The sequence below is a fragment of the Cataglyphis hispanica genome, chromosome 20 (assembly GCF_021464435.1).
Source record: "Cataglyphis hispanica isolate Lineage 1 chromosome 20, ULB_Chis1_1.0, whole genome shotgun sequence".
Classification (NCBI taxonomy): Eukaryota; Metazoa; Arthropoda; class Insecta; order Hymenoptera; family Formicidae; genus Cataglyphis; species Cataglyphis hispanica.
In genome coordinates this window covers 1,882,368-1,903,414 of record NC_065973.1, presented here as the reverse complement: position 1 = coordinate 1,903,414, position 21,047 = coordinate 1,882,368, and the positions used below count along the sequence as shown (strand labels likewise).

At 39.3% G+C, this 21,047-nt stretch overlaps 3 protein-coding genes across 52 annotated transcripts in view; all 3 read right to left on the bottom strand.

Moving 5' to 3' along the window:
• LOC126856905 (protein O-mannosyl-transferase TMTC2-like) overlaps nt 1-484 on the bottom strand; it is a 261,764-nt gene extending 261,280 nt beyond the window's left edge. Inside the window, exon 1 of the mRNA XM_050605901.1 lies at nt 336-484. The gene's annotated coding sequence lies outside the window, so the exon portion shown is untranslated. The remainder of the gene's footprint in view (nt 1-335) is intronic.
• Nucleotides 282-3,233, bottom strand: LOC126856984 (protein dpy-30 homolog). Its single transcript, XM_050606042.1, has 4 exons — nt 3,144-3,233; nt 2,940-3,016; nt 2,167-2,439; nt 282-575 (listed from the first exon to the last, which is right to left on the bottom strand). The coding sequence occupies exons 1-3, from the start codon at nt 3,223-3,225 to the stop codon at nt 2,197-2,199; spliced, it is 402 nt and encodes a 133-aa protein (XP_050461999.1). The 5' UTR covers nt 3,226-3,233; the 3' UTR covers nt 282-575; nt 2,167-2,196.
• A 1,008-nt stretch (nt 3,234-4,241) lies between these two features.
• The window catches only part of LOC126856881 (cell adhesion molecule Dscam2), a 67,452-nt gene continuing 50,646 nt past the window's right edge, over nt 4,242-21,047 (bottom strand). For 44 of the 50 annotated variants that reach the window (XM_050605831.1, XM_050605816.1, XM_050605833.1 and 41 more), the window contains 18 exons: nt 16,647-16,766; nt 16,392-16,565; nt 16,004-16,300; nt 15,559-15,920; nt 15,104-15,475; nt 14,851-15,037; nt 14,317-14,604; nt 13,893-14,162; nt 13,586-13,817; nt 13,335-13,511; nt 13,091-13,257; nt 12,530-12,772; nt 11,955-12,110; nt 11,297-11,434; nt 10,228-10,418; nt 9,712-10,072; nt 9,236-9,293; nt 4,242-8,052 (listed from right to left, as the gene is read on the bottom strand). In XM_050605831.1, coding sequence (XP_050461788.1) covers nt 7,968-8,052; nt 9,236-9,293; nt 9,712-10,072; nt 10,228-10,418; nt 11,297-11,434; nt 11,955-12,110; nt 12,530-12,772; nt 13,091-13,257; nt 13,335-13,511; nt 13,586-13,817; nt 13,893-14,162; nt 14,317-14,604; nt 14,851-15,037; nt 15,104-15,475; nt 15,559-15,920; nt 16,004-16,300; nt 16,392-16,565; nt 16,647-16,766 — 3,878 coding nt within the window. In that variant the 3' untranslated portion in view covers nt 4,242-7,967. Of the gene's footprint in view, nt 8,053-9,235; nt 9,294-9,711; nt 10,073-10,227; nt 10,419-11,296; nt 11,435-11,954; nt 12,111-12,529; nt 12,773-12,821; nt 13,005-13,090; nt 13,258-13,334; nt 13,512-13,585; nt 13,818-13,892; nt 14,163-14,316; nt 14,605-14,850; nt 15,038-15,103; nt 15,476-15,558; nt 15,921-16,003; nt 16,301-16,391; nt 16,566-16,646; nt 16,767-20,412; nt 20,701-21,047 lie in introns of all 50 variants that reach the window. The other 6 variants (XM_050605853.1, XM_050605838.1, XM_050605839.1 and 3 more) reach the window with 3 other exon arrangements.

Here is a 21,047-nt window from a genome sequence, read left to right as displayed (position 1 = left end):
CTTTCTTCAAACATACAATTTTTTTTTAATATGGATGTAACAATGAAAAAGAAAATTTATGTAGAGATTTATTTAGAGATGATACTATATAAAGATAAGAAAGTATAGATTATAAATTAATATAAAAAATGCAAAATATTTTCTTAACAGAAAAAAAGGAAGCTTCTTTTAAATATAAAAATCAATTTTAATTTTAAATTATTGTATATAATTCAAAATGATCCATTTTTGAGTCGGAAATTACTTAAATCTGCATTATATGATTGAAAAAGAACGCTTGGTTCGAGATAAACTCTGTATATTCATGTTCTAGCACATTGCATAAAGCTACTTACATAGTTCTGAAGTTGGAAAAGCACAGCAAACAGGAATGTGGAAAGAGGAGGATGGAAGCAACTCGACGTGGAAACTATTGCATGCTTCTCGTAGGGAAGTAAAAAAGGTAAAGGTGGATGTTGCAACGTTATCAACAGTCACATCGAACTTCTGTATTGTGCCGCGAGCATGGACTTTCCACTTTTGCGCATTTATTCGTGATCCGTTGTAGGAATGAGTGGTGAATGTGGAAGTTCACTCTGAATACACAGAAAAAAGAAACAGAATCGATATTACTGTGTCGTTCGACAATGTACGAGCATATAAAATGTTAAAATATATCAGTTCTCTATTCATCTAGTAAAATTCAAACTTTTACAGCGTTTTATCGCATGTTAAAAGCGCAATTTATATCATGCATACATACGCATAACATGGAGTTAATATAGAATAAAATATCACTTTTTTCAAATTATTATATAAATGACAAATAATAAACGCGTTGAAACTTTATTTTTTTTTGTCGCAAAAAAAGGTATATTTAAGATCGTTAAATTCTTTTCTTTTATTTATTTTTTCGTCGCATTATCTGATCTGTTGTTTTCCAGAGACGGCCTCTACGTTTCTAAGACGAACAAATTACTGGTAAAGTACTTTTCACGAGAAACTCAAGTTTGGTAAAAATACTGCTTAGTGCCTTTATCTTATCACGACAGAAACGCGTCGACCCTCCCAACTGAACGTCTACAAAACAAAAGGCTAAGAGTTCGCGATCAATGTATGTGTGTACGGATAAGGGTCGAGAATTCTACGAGAGGATATACGAGGAGAACCCGAGCAAGAGGATAGCTCGCCGTTAATTGGACCAGGTCCGATGATGTCGCCGTGCGAATTGTCGGTCACGAAATTACCCCGATATCTTCTCGCGTTGTCGTTTAGAGCTCGTGCGGTACAATCGGACGCCGCTACACGGATTTTCTTTTCCTTGTGCCTCGCCGACGCCCCAAAGGGAGCCCAATTACTCTGGCGAAACTCGGTAAGACCAACCGACGAGTTTTCGTCGAGACGAAAACCGCAACGAGAGACGAAATGAGACACGAAGAATAATAAAACCGAGCACTGTGTGTGTGCGTCTAGACATTATTTTTCCCCTTTCTCTATTTGCAACAGCAAGACGAGCGAGAGCTGCACGTCCGATGTAAATTATCGATTTCATTGGAGCGCGAGATAAATTTAACGCCGATTCATTGCGCGATTACATTTAATTGCCTCCAATTAAATCGCCGTTCCAATTAAAATCGACACGAGCAGGGAAGGTTCATTACGATTTATTGGATCAATGGCAGCAGCCCTTTTCTCCACCCTTTCTTTTGTTCGCTTTCGCGCCATAAATTTGCAAAGAATTGAAAATCAAAGAAGTCAGTACGCTTTTTTAATATATTTTTAAGATATTCTTTCATAAAAGCCACATTATTATATTTTTCAATTTTACTTTATCGATATACTAGCATAAAAAAATTAGCAACTCTTTTTAATATGTATTACGTGTCAATAACAATTTAATATCAATTCTGTAACTGCTATTGCAATTAGGGTAATTCTGATGTTGCTATTACTTTAATATAAAAACAATATTTATTTAAATAATTTCAATATTTAAAAAATGTATATTTTGTATTCCACAGAATAACACTATATTACTCCGCTAAAAAGTCACTACTGTCCCTACAGTAGGGAGCTAATTCATTTTTATTTCGTTCAAAAATACACAAGTACATAATACGTATATAACGTAAATATGTCCTTGAAATATCAAAAAGAGATTTTTAGGAAGTAAAGTTCATATATTACCACAAAATGCGCACATGGACAGGGAAGCATTCACTGACTAGTCGGCGGCGAACCGCCGTTATCGTACTGACTCTTGTTTCTAAGTAAATAGCCAGCGAGAAAGCTTATAGGATCAGCAGGTCTCTCTTTGGCTAAACAGGACAACGCTTGTAGCAATATCGGTACTACTGTCTGATCCAAATACTGTCTGGTTGGAAGAGATTGCACTTCAACACGAGATTTCTTTGCTGGTACACCAGACATATCCGCATCTTTATCCATTCCTATTACTTTCTGTAAACAAAAAGAATATAAAATTTATAAATCATCAAGCAATGCTCATAGAAAACATATTTCAGCTATTGTATAAATAACTCTAAGTTTTAATTCCTTCAATAACTTCAATTGCTCAACTTAATTTAATGTGATTTCTCAATCACAATACTAACTTTAAAGCTGTATATACAAGTGAAATCTAATTTACTAGTCAACTCTCTCTGATGTTAATATAATTAGATTATATACACTTACACAAGTTACAAACATTGATTTAATCCACAGTTAGATACATGCAAACACATTCTGTGCAAGAATACTGTGACTTTAATGCAAGATACTCGTCAATCAACAGATATCAGATAATAAATAATGATATCATACAATCAGAGCTCTAACCTAACCTCATTTTCGCGCTGCAAACGCGCGCCTGTTTTCATTTTGATTTAACGGATTCTTGATATCCTTCAAATGAAATATTGTTGTCGCTAAAGAGCTGAAGTTATGAATTTACTTACGTGAGTCGTCTCGGATACGACATTGGTGATGGGTTGAGCCGGCGTCGATGCTTCCGTTCGTTCTTCGGTTCCGTTCTCTGTCGTTATATGAAAGAAACAAAGAGCAAATGATGATTACATTAGTGCGAGATTTTGAATTGAGTCCAGTCTCATTAAATAGACCTCAATATTACAATGGAAAATGGAAAATAAACGGATACATACCACCGCCGGACGCCATCGTATAAACAACCGTCACTGCCAACCGACATTGAACTACTGCGCCGCGATCATTCTTGGCCAACATCACACTGGTAAACCGCCATCGATAAGGTGGATTAGAGATCCACAACAGTAGGTAAATTTTCGTTCTAAAAGTTTAGCGGGTTCAATGAACCTATCAATTTGGTTCAATGAACTTATCCATGAAATTGGATCTCGCTCTTTTTGCGACTTTTTTTATCTAAGGTTTTAACTATTATTACAGTTTATAAGATTTTAACTATTATTAAGGTTTTAACTATCATAAAATTTATTAAACTTTTGATATAATTATATAATAATATATTTAAAATATTTTACGCAAGATTATAAATGAAATATGTATATATTATATTAATAAATGTATTATTTATATTATTTATATATATTATATATGTATAATATATATAATTAAAATATATTTTAATTATAACATAATGTAATATATTTTAATAATTAATTAAATTAAATTAAATTAAATTATATTAATAAATGTATTATTTATATTATTTATATATATTATATATGTATAATATATATAATTAAAATATATTTTAATTATAACATAATGTAATATATTTTAATAATTAATTAAAACATATTTTAATAATTTTAAATATATTTTAATTAATTTTAATTAATTAAAATATATTTAAAATTATTAAAATATGTTTTAATTAATTATTAAAATATATTACATTATGTTATAATTAAAATATATTTTAATTAATTAAAATTAATTAAAATATATTTAAAATTATTAAAATATGTTTTAATTAATTATTAAAATATATTACATTATGTTATAAATGTATAATATATTATAATATATCATAAATCAAAATTATATTTCTCAATTAATAAATTAAATAATCACAATTATTAATGTTTCTATGATTGATATATAATACATCAAAATAATGTACAGAAAATGAATTAAATTAATATATGCGGGGATATTGTATAAAATCGATATATGTAAAATACTCTCCCGTTTGCGCGTAAATAAAATCCAAAAATCAGAGAGAATTTGACGAAGCTAGGGGAACAAAAGTCGACGACTGTCGTTTTAAGATTTATTTATTTAACGCAAAGTTAGATGCTACAACTTTGGTACAAAAACATAAAATAGTGGCGTTGAGAGGAAACGATACACTGCGAGCGGGTCCTCGAGTCTCTCCGCAAACGCGGAGGATGATGTTGCGCGCGTTTTCTTCTTTGCTTTTTTTTTCCAATTATTAGACAATACATCGCGATCCCGCTTTTGTTTTACGGGTGCGGGGGTCAAAAAAAAGGAACGCAAAGGAAACGCTTCGAGTCTGACAGGCGACGATGAGAAGGGTACGAGCTCGAAGAACCGCGTTCGCCGTCGTACAAAAAGAACAGCCAAATGCTTTCAACGCATATATCAATCAAGCATACACAAGCGAGCGACACGCTTCGCGGCGTCTCTCAAAAAGTAACATTGAATCCTGCAAAGAATTACCACACAATATACGCGTCGATCACGCGACGAGCGAACGATGGGCTCGAGGATGCTTGGCAAGAAGAGCGCACATAAATGGCAAATGTATTAATTTTACAATATACGATGCTAAAATGTGTGAAAAAATATAAAGCAATCGAGCAAATACGAGCGAGAAGTGAATAAAATGATACGTGGACGTAAATTCTCAGTCTTTAAGTTATATCTTTCGTTATCAATGTTTTCAGCTAAAAAAATAATCAATTAATTTAGCCAAAATTCAATTTATTATTACTGATCATCGCTAAATGTTTCATTTACAACACTTCTTGCCAAGCACCCTGGACCGCTTAACATAACAGGTGATAAACCTGTGCGACGTCGCGGACGTCCACTTCGCTTATAAGACAAAATGATGAGCCGTGACCGAAATAACGCGCGGACGTGATCACATCATTATATACGAATGCATTAATATCATTATCATCATCGGTCTGTGCCGATTGTATTAGCTCTGGTTAAATTCGGAAGCGATTCGAAGCGACAAAGTTTTTCGCGGGGACGAGTTAAGTGAGTAGAACGTGATACTATATAAGTCGTAAAGGGTGACTTGGGACAATATGGCTACGTTAATTACGGTAAGAGCGCGATCGTAACATATACACGAGACACGAGGCTTTTGCGCAGCCTTTTAAAATCACATCGATGAGTAAAAGTGCGTCGGCGTGTCGAGCCGTGGCCAGTTTAAGAGAGGCAGAGGGTAGGAATGCCTCTGCGAAAGTAAAGGCGACTCACGAGGACGAAGCACCTCTTCAAGTTTTATTCGCGAAAATTCTTTGGGCACATTTTTTTTAATTTATGTAAATATTTATGTAAATAAGAAATGAGATGATAACAATGATGAATGTATTAATTGCGACTTCCAAATTGAATTAACATTGAAATGCATCGAGAGTACCAGAATATTAATATCTCTTGCATCTCTTCAATTTATAATTAAATAAATCTAAATTGAATAATATTTTAATTAATACTAAAATAATAAAAATATATATAAATATAAGATAGTTTGCTTAAAACATAAATCCGAATTAAATATAGTAAAAAATCTTTAATTCTCGCGTGACAGACACTCGTTCGAAGGTGCTCCTTCGCCCAGTCGCCCAACTGGGAATCGGCTCGTGCATCGTCTCGGCAAACAAATGCGACACCTAGAAATAGCTACTTACAACGTATGTATAATATATAGTTAGCGTATATATAATATATATTTATATTTGTATGTATAGATATATCTAGAAATAGTATCGTGATAAAAACGAACTATGAGATGCAGCGTCGCGATCACGGCGTCGCGGGATGTCGGGATGCACAACCTAAAGATGCACAGCAGGCATCCGTTCCATTCGTTCGAAGATCCAGCGAAGGTCAACCACCTGATCGTGGTCCCTTCGATTCGCGTTTAAGGAAACGACCCGTCCCGACTTCTCGCTTCGTCGCAAAGATACAACGACGCCTTCTCGCGACCATCCGTCCGGCTTACGAGCTATCTACTTTAAATCAGCTTTTATATTACTCGAATCGCTTATATCTGTTAACGATCATCGTCGCGATATCAGAATGAAGAATCTTATCGGTACGTCGTAATCGATCGAAGAAGATTAGCACGGGGGGGATTAATTAGATGTTTACAGCGGACTAAATATTTATATCGTATATATAGGACGACAGCAAGTGTGGTGTGGCGTGTGTATTGCGTGCACACGCACCAGCGCGTGTATGTGAGGATAATGTTGTTAATGTATAATATTTTTAATTTATATGTGGCTGGCCTGCTGTGTATCGAAGCGTTCCCTCGATGGCTTGCCGCGTATGTTCTTCCTACGGACAGTCGATCGGCGTTTTATATACGGAATCTTATTCTTCGAGCGAGCGATAGGAATGTCTCGTATCGCTCGTCTAAATCTAAATGAATTGCTATTAAAAAAGACGACAATGACGAAAGACGAGAAGCGACGACGTACCCTATAAACTTTGCTCTCCGCGACGTCGAGACTCAAGATTGCCGATTGTCAAAGAGGACAAAGGGGGCAGAGAGGAAGGGGGACACAACCTTCGTTACGAAATTATAAATCGTACAGTATATGTATATAGTATATGTACGTATGTATGTTTATATATCTCGTACGCCCGCAGGGAGCGGCAGTGTGGCACAACCATGACTCAAAAAGCGACCAACTAATCTCATATGTGTATGTGTGCGTATGTGTGTATGTGTGTATATGTGTATATATCATATGTACCTTTTTCTCCTCATTATACGCAACTCCTGCGACGATTGTAGTCTAGGATTATACCGGATATATATATCAGAAAACCCCCGTTAAATCCACCGTCGCCGAGAGCACCATCATCCGGGCCGCGTCTCTGCCGCGGTTGGGCGTCCGCGAACACGCGACTTCCGGTTGTGTGCTCGCTTTCCTACAGGACTGCCTCACAGCGGCAACTACGAGTCTTGAACCCCTCATACACGTTCGACAACAGTGCGAAGAAAAATTCAAATCATCTCTTTCATAATTGAAATATTTCGTACAAAATATGTAAAGATAATTAATTCATAAGTTTATATCACATCGAGTATCTTTAAATTACATCTGACGTTGAGTCATGGACGTATAATCGAGAAAGATTCGTGTCTAAACGCAAAATTTGTCTTTTATCTCTGTCAAGCGGTATAAAAGATCTTAGTCGACATAATTGAACGTGTACAAAGAGTTTCAGAACTCACAAGACTTGCGAACGAAATATGACTGACCTTACGAATCGCTATGCCTCCTTCGCGAAAAGGCAGTAAATACAGACAGTCTTGAGTCTGGCCTTCCTAGATGTGCGTAATCGATTGAACTGGTCCGAAAAATCGTATAAAAAACAAGGCAGTTTCAAAGTTGGCCTTCCCCAGGATCAATTGTAAACGAACGTATTCGAGGAAGTACAAGGAAAAACTGGAAGGCCAAAGTGTTAGAAAAAAGAGGATCGCGTCGCAATTTGGTCGAAAGGTCGAAGGAGGCAGTCTCATTTCGCAAGGCGGACCTCAGATCTTTGTAGTCACGATCTCGAGATGATATCAACATGCGCACACCTTAATCGAATCTATCTACTCGCGACGACGTCTAATTTCTATCGTAAATCGTTGCAAATTGGACCGACGACAGCACCGGGGGAAGAATTAGCGTGCGCTTCATTTCCGCATCTCTCGGCTGCTTTCCTCGCGGCCGCCGGCTATCGAGAGAGGCGGAAGATCACGGAAGATGATGATTTACAGGTTACACTGCCACAGTATCGTAGGGTGTGAGGAGTCCCCCGTGACCGCCGTGGGGGCTGCCGGTTTGCCGGCCGGGAGCTTCGTTTCTGCAACAAGAATTTGCATTTTTGACATCCGACCACGCCGATTCTCTCCACGCAACTTTAATAGCATTCTCGCGTGCAGATATCTTTTTCCTAATTTTGATACGCTTTTAACATTATAAAAACAGAAGCACTTGCTTTGATTACTTAGCAATTCTTATTTTGCGAATGGAGAATCTGTTTAATACAACAATAGCAGAAATTAATATAAGAAATCTGCATGCGAATTAATACGATGAAAACATGCGTTATAACAATACCAAAAGCAGCGATGATAGCAACAATATTAATTATGCCATGAATAAATAAAATGTAAAGATGGTCGTAGAAAAACGCGAAAAATATTAGTCGTTAATAGCGTCATCAGCTGATAAAGCGGATTTAATAACAGTGATAATAGCTATTGCATATTAATAACTGCAGTGGAAATATGATTAGTATTCGAAACTTATACATATCTCTACCGCATCTTACTTTCGAATTAGTTACATAGCTACACGTTACACATAGCACTATTCAAAGCTACATGCAAACACATGTTATATTAGCGAGCGTTCCGATTGGAGACATGTTCGTAAGCAACGCTTTGAAGGGTCGTCTACTCTGCTTGTCGCAAAACAAATCAGATAGCCGAATTTCGATGGGATGATGAAAATCAACGGAAAATAGTATGACGCATCTCAAAAGCTCTTCACATATCTTTAACGTTTGTACACCCTGATTTGATTATGTTTAACGAACTTACGGTTTCCTGCGTAATTAGTCATGAAACAAGAAAAGATCAGATGAATGTTAAATGTTTAAATAAAATATTCGAGGGTCTCTTCGAAAGTCGCTAGTGAACCACCGCGCACTCGAAACTATCATTACCATAATTGAATCGCGTGCGAATAAACTCGAGTATTCGAATAAAGATATACGTCAAGAATTAAAAGGATCGATTGGTAGCGTAATCCTATAAGGAAGAACGCATAGAGATGAATCGGATAGCGGTCAAAACCGCAGCGAGCGATAGTGAAACGGCGCTCAATTCAGAAAACACATCGCGTCGTATTTTATCGTAATAATATCATTAATATACTGCTCTCGTGTGAAAATGAAATCGCTCGAGATATAGCGGCAGGAACGGTGTAATCGTCAATAAACTGTTCACACCGTTAATTAAACTCACTCGCGCTCTACTGACCTCTCTATGAGTTTACGCATCTCCTCGGTGGTCATGCCGTCCTTGCCGCGAGCATTCACTGAAATAGAAAAACACACGGCACGATTGACACAACGATTAAACTACTACGACAACACGTAGCATGCAATTCGTGAAAGCTATATAAATGATTAGAATAAAAAAAAAATAGAGAAAAACACATATAGTCCACGCGGCGAGTCTTCTCCATTCACGACTCGCTCGCCATGCGATACGATCCGCATAATGCGAGCCGTCGTACGCCTAATAATGCCTAGTGCATGTGAAAACGAGCATCAGTAGGAGGTAGGGCTGAATCGGAGCGAGATCGTTTCTCAAAAGGGAGCATGTTGCTGGATTAAATAAGATCCGAACAGGAAAGACGAATCTTCTCGACTTTCCCATTGGACCGCGTCCAGCTTCATGATCTCTCTCGTTCTTCTCGTTTTCCGATCTATCCCACGAATCTTTCTACTGACCGCCGTAGTTGCGGTTGACAAGCTGGTCACGATCACACTCGGCCTCGCTGATCTCATTGCTCTCCTTGCTGTCGTTGAAGCTGGAGTTGTTCTGATCCTGGTGGTTTCTCGGTGGTGGTGGAGGCGGTTCCGGTGAACCAGAAATGGGAATATTGCGAGCCGAGCCTACGCTTCGACGTCCGACTGATCCACGGGATCCGTAATGATCGTAAGGTGCGCCGTATTGTCCGTACTGCGATCCGTATTGATCTTCTTCGGGAGCGCAATTAGCTGGATCATCATATTCGGGCGAGAAAACATTGTGAGTGCCGCTGCCGCCTCCTTGGGATGGTACTCGTGAGTAGCGACCATTTTGACGCGGCTGTGAAAAAAATTAGCCATGATTTTAGCAATAATTGCTGATAGAAATAATTTATAAAATAAAAATTGTTCATTTTTTTAAATATATAAAACAATCCATAATTTACTTTCTTATATTGTTTAATTAAATATGTATATGAAAAAGATATAAAATACCATAGACTGAGATCCAGAACGGCTGTGAGCAGAAGCATTAGTCGGATGTCCTACAGGTGGTCCCATGGTGCCAGAATGACCGTTTCCTGGATGGGGGAAAGTCTGAAATTGCATAGCCTTGCTCGGATCCATTTCCTCGCGGAATCCCAAAAGATGGAAGGTAGCGTACGGGCAGATCTCATCCTCCATACCTGCAAATGAGTAATCAACCAGGGTAGACTCTGCCGCTATGGGCGGAAAATCTGTGAAAGTGATTTGTCGAACGATAAAAATTGCTTTAAAGATTGCTTCTCGCGTGTAAAGTCCATTATGACAATTTCCTTGAGTTTAACTTGATTGGAAATAGAATTACAAATATATAATTGTAAGCAATCTTTTTCTCTATTGACTTTACATGCTACTTCTATTGAGATTTAAACGAGCAAAAAAAATGTTTTTACTCACTTTCACGTTTCTTCTTTCCTCGATTCTCATTCTACGTTAAATTATTAAATCTTCAATAATTCCTCATGCGTATTAAAAATATATTTAAATAGATTTGTTTCAAAAACGCCCAGTCGTCTTATCAATTAATTACATAATTTTTTATTATATATAAAACAATGCTATTTTTTAATTAATTAATTGTCGTAATTTTGTCTATTTATTTTATCTAAACTTTATAATGAATAATAAATCTAATCTTTGAATAAAATATATATAAATAATTTTAAAAAATACTAAAAATATTTGTTATCCATTCTAGAAATCTGAAATCGATATGACGATAACGGGCACAGAGATTTTTAGCCTAGACTTTTTGTCTCAGAAAGACTATGAGTGTAAATAAATGTAATTCTTCTTTATGTGGTTCGTGTCATTTGTCGGCGTGCTATGAACGCAGGCATGCGAAAACGTGCAACATCGAGAAACATGTCGTTAAAGTGACACGAGGTTCATGAAGTTTGAGGAGGAACTTACGAAGACTGCCAGCTACATCGCCGGCTCCGACCTGCGATTATCGATCTCGTAGGGCGATCGGACAAACCGGCCGGACGCCCCCGTTAAACAAAAATGCTCTTTTACCAACCTCTATGCGAGAGACCGTCTGCGCTGCCCATACGTGGTGGCGGTGGGCATCTTCTGTTGGGCGCGTAGTGACTCAATTCCTCATACATGTGCCGTCTTGGGTCCCACGTCGAATGACTTCTTAACGAGCCAGTTCCACCTATCAAACACATACTACAAAGATCGTACGACACGCTGGCGCCTATCAAGATTCCTGCCAACTGACCAACTCTGTTCTCTTCGAAGGACTGGAGATTCTGGGCAGGGCGTTCCTTTTTTTTTCTTTTTTAAAGATACGATTAATATATACGAATCAGTGCATTCGACACTCGTTAGGCACCAACGGCGTGGTAAGCGCAAACAAATAAAAACGAACGTTATATTCGCTGGAGGGACATATACATCTCGACATAACGTATATAAGAACATTTGGAAGCAAAAGGCAAACGAAAAAAAAAACTGGCATTGTATGATCGTGTGTATGGCTTCTGTCTGGTCTGAGGGCTGTATAACATTGGTCGAGAGTCTAACAATGTATAATATATGCGAAAAATTGTGTATTTCTTGAGAAAAGATGAAAGAAGGAACTATCGTGCCGATGCGACAACAACTACACAAGTAGTAGTCGAAACTGGTCTAAAAGGTAAGTGTTGGCAGTTGTGGCTTACTTATAACTGTACCTCGCTTGATACGATCACATGTGTTGTAGTTGGAACCGGGTACAGGTGGCAGCTTGCGATTCGGTGGTGCGATATATCCCAATTCGTCACGAAGATCGGATCTGCGTTTATCTAGAGTTGCGCCGCCAACACCGGTTTGCTGATAAACTACATCATCTATAATACGAGTAAATGCAATCTAATAAAGTAAATGCGTATACGTCTTAATATAATATACTTTTGATATTATTTTTAGTTAATATAGATTATATTTATTATGCCATCACCCACGCTTGATGAAACAAAAGGAAGAGGAAAATTAAGATGAGTGAAACAAAAGAAAGAGAAAAATTAAGAATGCGGGATATTTCGAGGAGACTGCAAGACAGGGTGGCCGACGCGTGGATCAATCGTCAGAAAATTTATGATAATTATGATAATCTTACGAAATAGTATATATTGCTATAATATCTTATAGATTATTACTATCATTCAGTTATGCTTGCAAGATTATTAGCGCAATTTTATTTCCCGACGAATGTCCACCGTCTTTATGCGACTTAATAGGTAAAAGTAATAAAAAAAAATTTGTATACATTGTCCCTCGTAATATTTCTCGTCGGCTGAAGAGATACCTCGCAGCCGCGTTTGTTCCGGACCTCGAGTTCTCCTCGAGAGTGCCACGCAAATGACAACTATTCCTACTATTATGACAACGACCGTCGCGCCGACCGGCACCACCACGTTTACGTCGAGCCAACTTGGTAACCACGGGAAATAACGTCTTACATCCGCGGTGTTGTCGTTACCACCGTTACGTACGGGAGGTGCGATCGTGCCTGTTTGAGAAAAGAAATGGAACAAAAAATATTAGATGGATGCCGTTACCTTTATCGCTACCGTGGCCCTTCCCTCTGAGTACGCAAATCACGATGACGGCAACGATTATAACGAGAATAGCTGCTACCACCGGCACGACCAGATTTAAATTAGCCATAAAAATTTTCATCGGGTCCTCGTCGTTGCCACCATCGTTCACATCCGGTATCTCGCGGGCCGGTGCAATGGTGCCTGGAACAAAAAATGTTTCGGCCTTAATCCAGCCACCATTGGCACCGGCTACGAGGCGCCGCTGCGAACGTCAAGCTCATACTCACCGCCAGTCACCGTCAATGTCGCAAATTCGTACTCAGCTACGGCAAAACCGGCATTATTGTGAGCCGTAACGCGTAAATGATACCAAGTAGCGGGATCCAGATCCAATACCACGAAGTTACTGCCCGGTTTGACGTTGTTCGAGACCTGATTCCATTCCTGTTGATGCCTGAAAAAATATTCGCTTTTAATTATCGATTTCTACCAAATCGCATGTAATTCCCAAAAATTTTATTTTTATCTTACTTCTTTTTGTGCTCAAGAACAAAGTATAACATAGGGCAGCCACCATCCGACCAAGCACTCAAGTGCAAAGTGATGCTATTCGTGGATACTTCGATAAATCTCGCTGCTTCGGGGATGATCGGTTTGGAGCCCTTTGTGCGCGTGTTTAAGATATCCGAAGGATCGCCAATTCCAATTCTGTAAATTGTCATTGTCATGTATAAAATTTCTTATTGTGTATTTTATAGTGTGCAATTTTAATGATAAGATACCCATTATAAGCCGTGACGTAAATCTGATATCGAGAACCGCACCACAGGTTTTCAAGAGTATATTTTTGTGCCGTAGAACTGATCTGAACAGTTTCCCAGTCGCCAAACTCGGGTTTGTAATGAATTGTATAACCGTGAATCGGTGCATTGTCAGTCGGATGTGGACGCAATTTCATCGTCAACGAATTTGTCGTAGTGGCAGTAAGTGTGACCTGCGGTGAATGCGGAGGAGCTGCGAACATAATGTTAATTAGAATAATCGACAGAGTTAAAATTAACAATTAATATTTTCGAAATATTCATGTACCGTGTACGACCAACTGATGAGTCACAGTATCGTGTCCAAAGGAGTTTTCTACGTAGCAAGAATATTCTCCAGCGTCCGCGCGGTCGACTTCTTTAATAAACAGTGATCCTTCGGGTAATTGCCTCAGTCGGTCGCTCGGTTGAAGAGTCGTGCCTCGTACTTTCCATGTTACTTCCGGTGCGGGCACGCCAACGGTGAGACATGGCAGTTTTACGTCTTCCTTGTATGTCGCGGTGAATTTGTCGTCGAATGATGCAATCTTGGCTGGTACTGTAAAAATACGCGTTAAATATAAAGATTAGAATCAGTTTTTAATTTATGATCACCTATAAAAAATTATAATTAAATAACAATTTTAATTTAATTCAATTTAATTTAATTAAAATACGAAGTATTTTAAGTAGATTAAAAAGTAAAAGATTACCTCGAACGCTTGGACCCAGAGTCACAATCTTAGAAGCTTCACCTTCGCCGATATTTGTGCTAGCAGTTACCCAAAATTCATATCTAAGTTGTTTGTCTAATCCAGATGCTTCGTGAGTGAGTTGATTCGGCGGCACTTTTTGGCTAGTTGCTTCATCGGCATTGTCAGCTTTCGTATAAACAGTATACTGTGAAATAACTCCGTTAGGCTGGCTAGGTGGTCGCCATGAGATAAGAATGGATTCCGCGGACATGACCAGAGCTTTGATAGCGATTGGAGCTTCGGGTGCTGAGAAAATTTATTAGAAATAAAAATTTTATTTGTTAAAAATAATTATCGCAAATTTTTTTTGTATTAATTTTTATTGTCATAAAAGCAATAAAATTGTCGCTGCTTTTATGAATAATAAGAAAATAATTATCGTTCGAAAAAAATGTGGAAATCGCTATATTGTATTTTTAAACGCGAATAATATATTATATTGTATATTCGAAATATGCTTTTGCATACATGTTTAATAGTTCTTAAAATTACCATCTTGTTCGGTCTGACAATGAATCGGTGCTGACTTGACGCCATCTCCGCCGGAGGTGAAAGCCAAAACTTGCATACTGTAGTTCGTGTATTTCTTGAGGCCGTGCAGGATAGTTTCGCTGGAAGACGTGATCTTGGTATCCTTCGTATTTTCATCATACCACGTGTCGGACGGACCATAGATAACCTGAAACAAATATTTAAAGACGCCGCTGCTAAATGCCTACTTTTCTCGAACTGCGTTTTTACTAACTTTGTAGCCAGTGATAACACCGTTAGCCGCGCTGAGAGGTGGTGACATCCAGGATACTCTGATAGTCTGTGAGGTAAGAGTCGTGCAGGTGGTATCGTGCGGCGGTTGCTCGGGTACGCCTTCCGCGGTGTGCTGCCTGCGTTCTTCGCTCATCGGTCCAGAGCCGACCTTGTTGAATGCCTGAACAACCACGCCGTATTGTGTATAAGTTTTGAGATTAACAATCTGCAAGTGATGATGATCCTTTCCGTCTTCCTTGGAGAACTCGACAGTTTCAAACATGTACGGTTTATCCGCTGACTGTCTGTATCCAACGTAGTAGCCGAGAATTTCGCCGTTCCAATCCTCGCGTGGAGGTGGTTTCCATGTTACCTGATATAATAACATATTTATTGCAATAAATGTTGATTGTTATCATTACTTCTGAAACGGTTATAACGCATTCTAATCGTTACCTTGAGAGTATGCTGATCAAAAGCTTCGACCTTGATCGAGGTTGGAGGACCAGTAGGTGCCTCTTCAGCGGTAATAATAGTGACCATGTCGGACGGATCGGACGTACCAATTTCATTTTCAGCAACGATTCGAAGATGATACGTAGTTGCGGGTCTCAGATTATATACTCCAGCTACATTCTGTTGCGAACCAGGTACGAGCACTCTGTCGATATCAGTTTCCCAGGAACCTTTGCTGATTTTGTATTCAATGACATATCGCTTAATAGGACTATTTCCATCATAAGGTGCCGCCCATGATAATTGCACCGAACGTCCTGATTTATCCAACACCTTGAGACCATATGGAACTTCCGGCACCTCTATAAAAAATTATAAAAGTGATATTTAAGTACTTCGTCGAATATCTGTTGATATCGCATTAAGCGTAATCAAGTAAACCAACCTTGTACAATCATATTAATGCTAGTATCATCACTGCCAAAGGCATTCGTCGCTACGCAAGTAAACAAGGCAGAATCGCTTCTCTCGGTTCGTTTAATACTCAAGTCGGACAATACTCCATTAGCTAAAATTTCTTCACGAATAGTGTAACGAGGATCGCTCTTTGTATCTAGCCTTTTGTTATTCATATTCCATAAAATGCCGATTGGTTTTTCTCCCTGCGCTTCGCATTGCAATACAGCCGGTTCTCCGCGACGAGCGGTCTGATTTCTTAATTTAATTTCAAATTGGGGAGGAGCTAAAAAAAAGATATTAAAAATAATAGTATAGAAAACTTAAACAGTATATTGAATATTGATAAAAGACGTGAGAATAATAAAGTAAAGTACCTTGAACCGAAATAAGAATGACAGCCGACAGGCCTGATCCAATGCCGTTAACAGCTTCGCAAAGATAATAGCCTTCGTTTGTCTTTTGAATGTTATTAATGGACAGAGTACCATCTTCTACACTAATATCAGGATTGCTCAATTTCAAGTCAGTGTAATCTCCCGGTGTATCCCCTGTAAAATAAAACAAACACAATTAATACATTTGAAAAATTACATTTACATTTATTAAATTGCGGCTACAAACGCACTCACCAGCAGCTCTTTTCCATGTGACTTGAGGTTTGGGGAATCCGTCGGCTTTACATTCGACTCGCGCATCAGAACCCTGAGCGAATGCCTTATCAGTAGGCTCCAGAATCCAACGAGGAGGTACTGTTACAGAATAAACAGATTAGTCGCTTTGCACTATCGAGTAACAAGGAATTTTGCAGTATCCAGGAGCCAGTCGCTTATAAAAACTCGAGTCGTCTACTTTCGAAAAATCAAGTTATTATTTATCGTAATAATATTTTTATATGAACTTCAATCAAATATTACAATTATATTGATTTTAATTATATTGTTTTCTTTTTTTTAAATTTCATAAAATATAAGCTACAAAAGTAAGAATAAGAAATAAAGTTAAATAGTGTGTAGAGTCAACAAACAAACTTGAAATTTGTAAAATCAGAAAGTTTTGTTTATTCGAAAAAAGTTAATAAAATTGTTTATTAAAAGTTATATATTCGTGATATTTTTAATATTGTTATAAAATCGACAAGGACTCGAATCATGAAAATTAGTTTTGTCACGTGCAGGACAAAACGCGACACGCTCCCGCTACTGCGATGAATAGAGTATCGTATAGCATGCGGGATTCTGAATTATACGGGTGTCTAATGCATGAAGAGAAAGAGAGAAAGAGAGACGTGATGCAGGCAGAGAGAAAGAGAGAGAGAGAGAGAGAGAGACTACGGTTCTGAAAAAATTCAATGGCAAACATACACAAAGCGCTATTAAATTTTTACTCGAGTATAGTGCATCATGCTGTACCGCGTTAACGACTAATATACTCGATATTATGTTCGTTCAAGTATAATTGCATGCATGTTAAATGTCTCTCTACTAAGCTACATACGCGTTTACAAAATGAGCAAGGCAAGACGTGTGGTGAGGTGGCGAGGGGGCAAGGAGAGAGAACGTGTTGGGGAAATTCATTCGTGGATAGGGCTATGATATGAATTTATTCAAGGGTGAGAATTCTGAGATGCGGCTGGTTGGATGGTCGGTCGGTCATCTTAGAGCAAGGACGCGTTTTAGCGCGATGGGGGTACGGTGAGGTATAAATCGACACTCGAATGTAACGAGACGAATATAATATAAAACTCGGTGTCAGACCTATGCAATTCTGCGATCGCAAAGTAGCAATTAGATTCGTTTGTGCTACGGGAATGGCGAACGCGTTCGTGAAGGATGTAGAAAACGCGACGAGACTCGCGTGTGAAAGGAAGATCCTGAGAGTCGCGTTATTTCACCGCAGGGATGATCGAAGCCAACGTAAAAAGTCGCAGAAGAATGGCTGACGATGAGAGCAAGATAACGAGGCGGGCAAAATAAACGAGGAAAGCCAACGGCTCGGAATAAGCTATTGATTTTTGGACCACGAAAGGCTCCGGATTGATCTTCGCTCGCTTGAAAAAATCGACGAATACGTAGTAAAGAGAAGAGAATTACAATAGAATAGAAAAATAAACGTAGATAGAGACAAGAGGCAAGAAAGAGACAGAGAGACAAAGAGTATGAAAAGAAAGTGCAAGACAGTGAGAGAGAAAGGAAAAGAGTACGCGCGAGAAAGTCGTCAACGGCGACGAAAGCAACGCGCTGCGTTATAAGTTGAATTGTAGAGCGAGCGTCGAACCAACTGAAATTTTCAGAAAAGCTTTTCGCCAACAGGGAAAAACACACGATCAGCTTTACAGCAACGTTGAATAAGATGCAATCCAATCACAAGCCTGCGCTCATATAATACTTTCGCGAGATCCGCGCACGGCTGCATTTTCATTCCAAAACTTTTGCTCAACCATCATTATCAATTATCATTATCATGTCATTCTCAGTGCTCCGTTCTTTATTCTGGACCTAACCGTGGACTCGTAAGGTTGTCTCGTGGACCGTCTTGCCTGACGGATTACTAGCGACACACGCATAATGTCCATCGTGCTCCGGTGTTACCGGCTCGATCAGTAGTATACTCGTCCGTGGGCCGAGTTTCCCGATGTTGTATCCCATGTACTGCGGCAACGATTCGCCTTCGTAGGTCCAGACAATTTCGATCGGCGTGTCGCCGACCGGCACCATGCATGCCAATTGGGCGGCCTGCCCGGCAAAGATCGGTTGATCTCCAAAATCGAACGGACTGATCCGTGGCAGGACTGCAACGGAACGGTAGGTAGATCCATGCTTTCATAACGATCCTTCTCTTCGAATCTTTCGCGATCAATTGAACGATCGCATCGATCGTTATCTGCGTACTCATTTTCTATCCGTCCTTGTCTCAAGAATCTAACGTTGCCTTTCCTCTTTGTTTTCGGCGTCGTCATTCTCTGTATAACGCGATATCTTTGCAAATAATCGATGATAATGAACTAATTATATGGGATAATCAAGATTAACTCTTTGATGGAATTGACTCCTGACTAATGTGGTATTGTTTCGAGTAATCGAGATGAGAGAAGGGATTCGGAGTGACAGAAAATGTGACAGAGAGAGACAGTTATGGGCCGGGAAATAACGGGAAACACGGCTCGTCTTATAATATCGACTGTTTATATTCGATTCGAACAATCGTGGGCACAAACTACGTACGCCTATGCGAACCAGTTAAACGATTTAAACTCGTTACAAGAAAGACAATTCTCTATAGATAGAAAGAAAGAGTATGCACGTCGAGCAATGCAAGACTTCCAGACAACACATATCTCGTAATAATATCATCGCAACAGTCAGGGCGGGCAGAGAGATTGGAGATTTTATGACGTGTATGAAAGCGGCAGCAAGGGTAACAAATCTAACAAATCGAAAAACGTTCTACTAAGATATTGAATAAATATATATATATATATATATTTAAATATAAATCTACAACCGAATAAAAGGGTAAACGTACCACTGCTTTCCGCTCAAATAGTTACACGCATACAAAACGGTAGTACTCATCACTACGCGTACGCCCGTTAAACACCATCATCATGCCGCGCGGTTTCGCTTTATGTTAAAGAAAATATATATGTGTATACTTTATATTTTTTAATACTTTTTTTCTGTCTTATACTGGATGCTTTTGTGATCGTGTGTGTTTACGCTTTCTCTGTACCGTTCACTTTGAGATGGGCGCTGTGCCGTGCACTGCCCGCTGGATTATCGGCGACGCAAGCATACTCTCCGGCGTGCTCTCCTCTGACAGCGGGTATCGTCAGGGCCGAGACTCTATCCCCCAACGCGGTAATACCCACTCCTTCGCCTACCTCTAAGTGGCGGCCCTCGAACAACCACTTGAGCGAAATCGGCGTGTCCCCCTTCACGACCGCGCAATGGACGATTATCAGATCGCCGGAGTTGGCCTCGTCGAACGCGAACGGCTGCAGATGTGGAGCGACTGCCGAGAGATAGAGAACGGACAGAGGCTAGAGACAATAGGCAATAATACACCGAGAGAGAGAGAGAGAGAGAAAGAGAGAGAAAAAGAGAAAGACACGCGAGCGAGAATAAATGTTCCCGCTTATCGAGGCGGATAAACTGCACGATATCTGACGCGATTAGCCCGATCTCTGTAACAGCCTACTCTCGTGCCTGATCGCGTTTGCAAAAATAAGTTAAAAGCGCGACGGATATTTGAGCGGGAATCGATTTCGATAAAATGACAAATGTCTACGGGAGAAGCGGTGATCTAGGATAAAAAAAAGGAAGGATGAGATATCGGATAGGCGGGTTTGCAAGCCTCAACGAAATATCGTGTAGATCCTCGCTAATCAGTATGCACCGTTCACAATGAGATCGGCCGAGAGCTCATGCCTGCCGGCAAGATTTTCCGCGACACATGTGTATGTTCCAGCGTGGGTCGCCTGGACGGATCCTATGCTCAGTATAGCGCCGCGTCCGCCTAGATCCACGATCGAGATCCCAGAGTGTGGCGAGATCGCATGACCGTTTAAGGTCCAACGAAGCTTCAAGGGTGGATCGCCCTCGACCACTGCACACGGTACCGTTACTACTTGACCCGAGTTAAGCGGCTCCTCGCCGAAAGCAAATGGCAATAATTTCGGAATGACTGGAAGAGAGAAAAAGAGATCAGAGAAGGAGAGAAAGAATCATTGAAGCCGCAGGCTAAATCAACGTTGATGAAACAGCGCGGTTTAGGGGTAGAAGATAGAAAGATGTATTATCCTCTTCTTTTTTCATTTCTTCTTGCTCGCTCCCCGCTTTGCGATTTGTATCATGGCGAGTGTGCCGTTTATTTTGTATTGTATTTCTGAAACGCTATATGTTTCACGATGCTAATCGACAACAGAATTAATAAAGAGAACATATATATAACCAAGAAGATCGAGAAATGTCACGTCCAATAATAACATTCGTTGCTAAAGTAATGATAGCAGACGCTAGAGAACACAGACA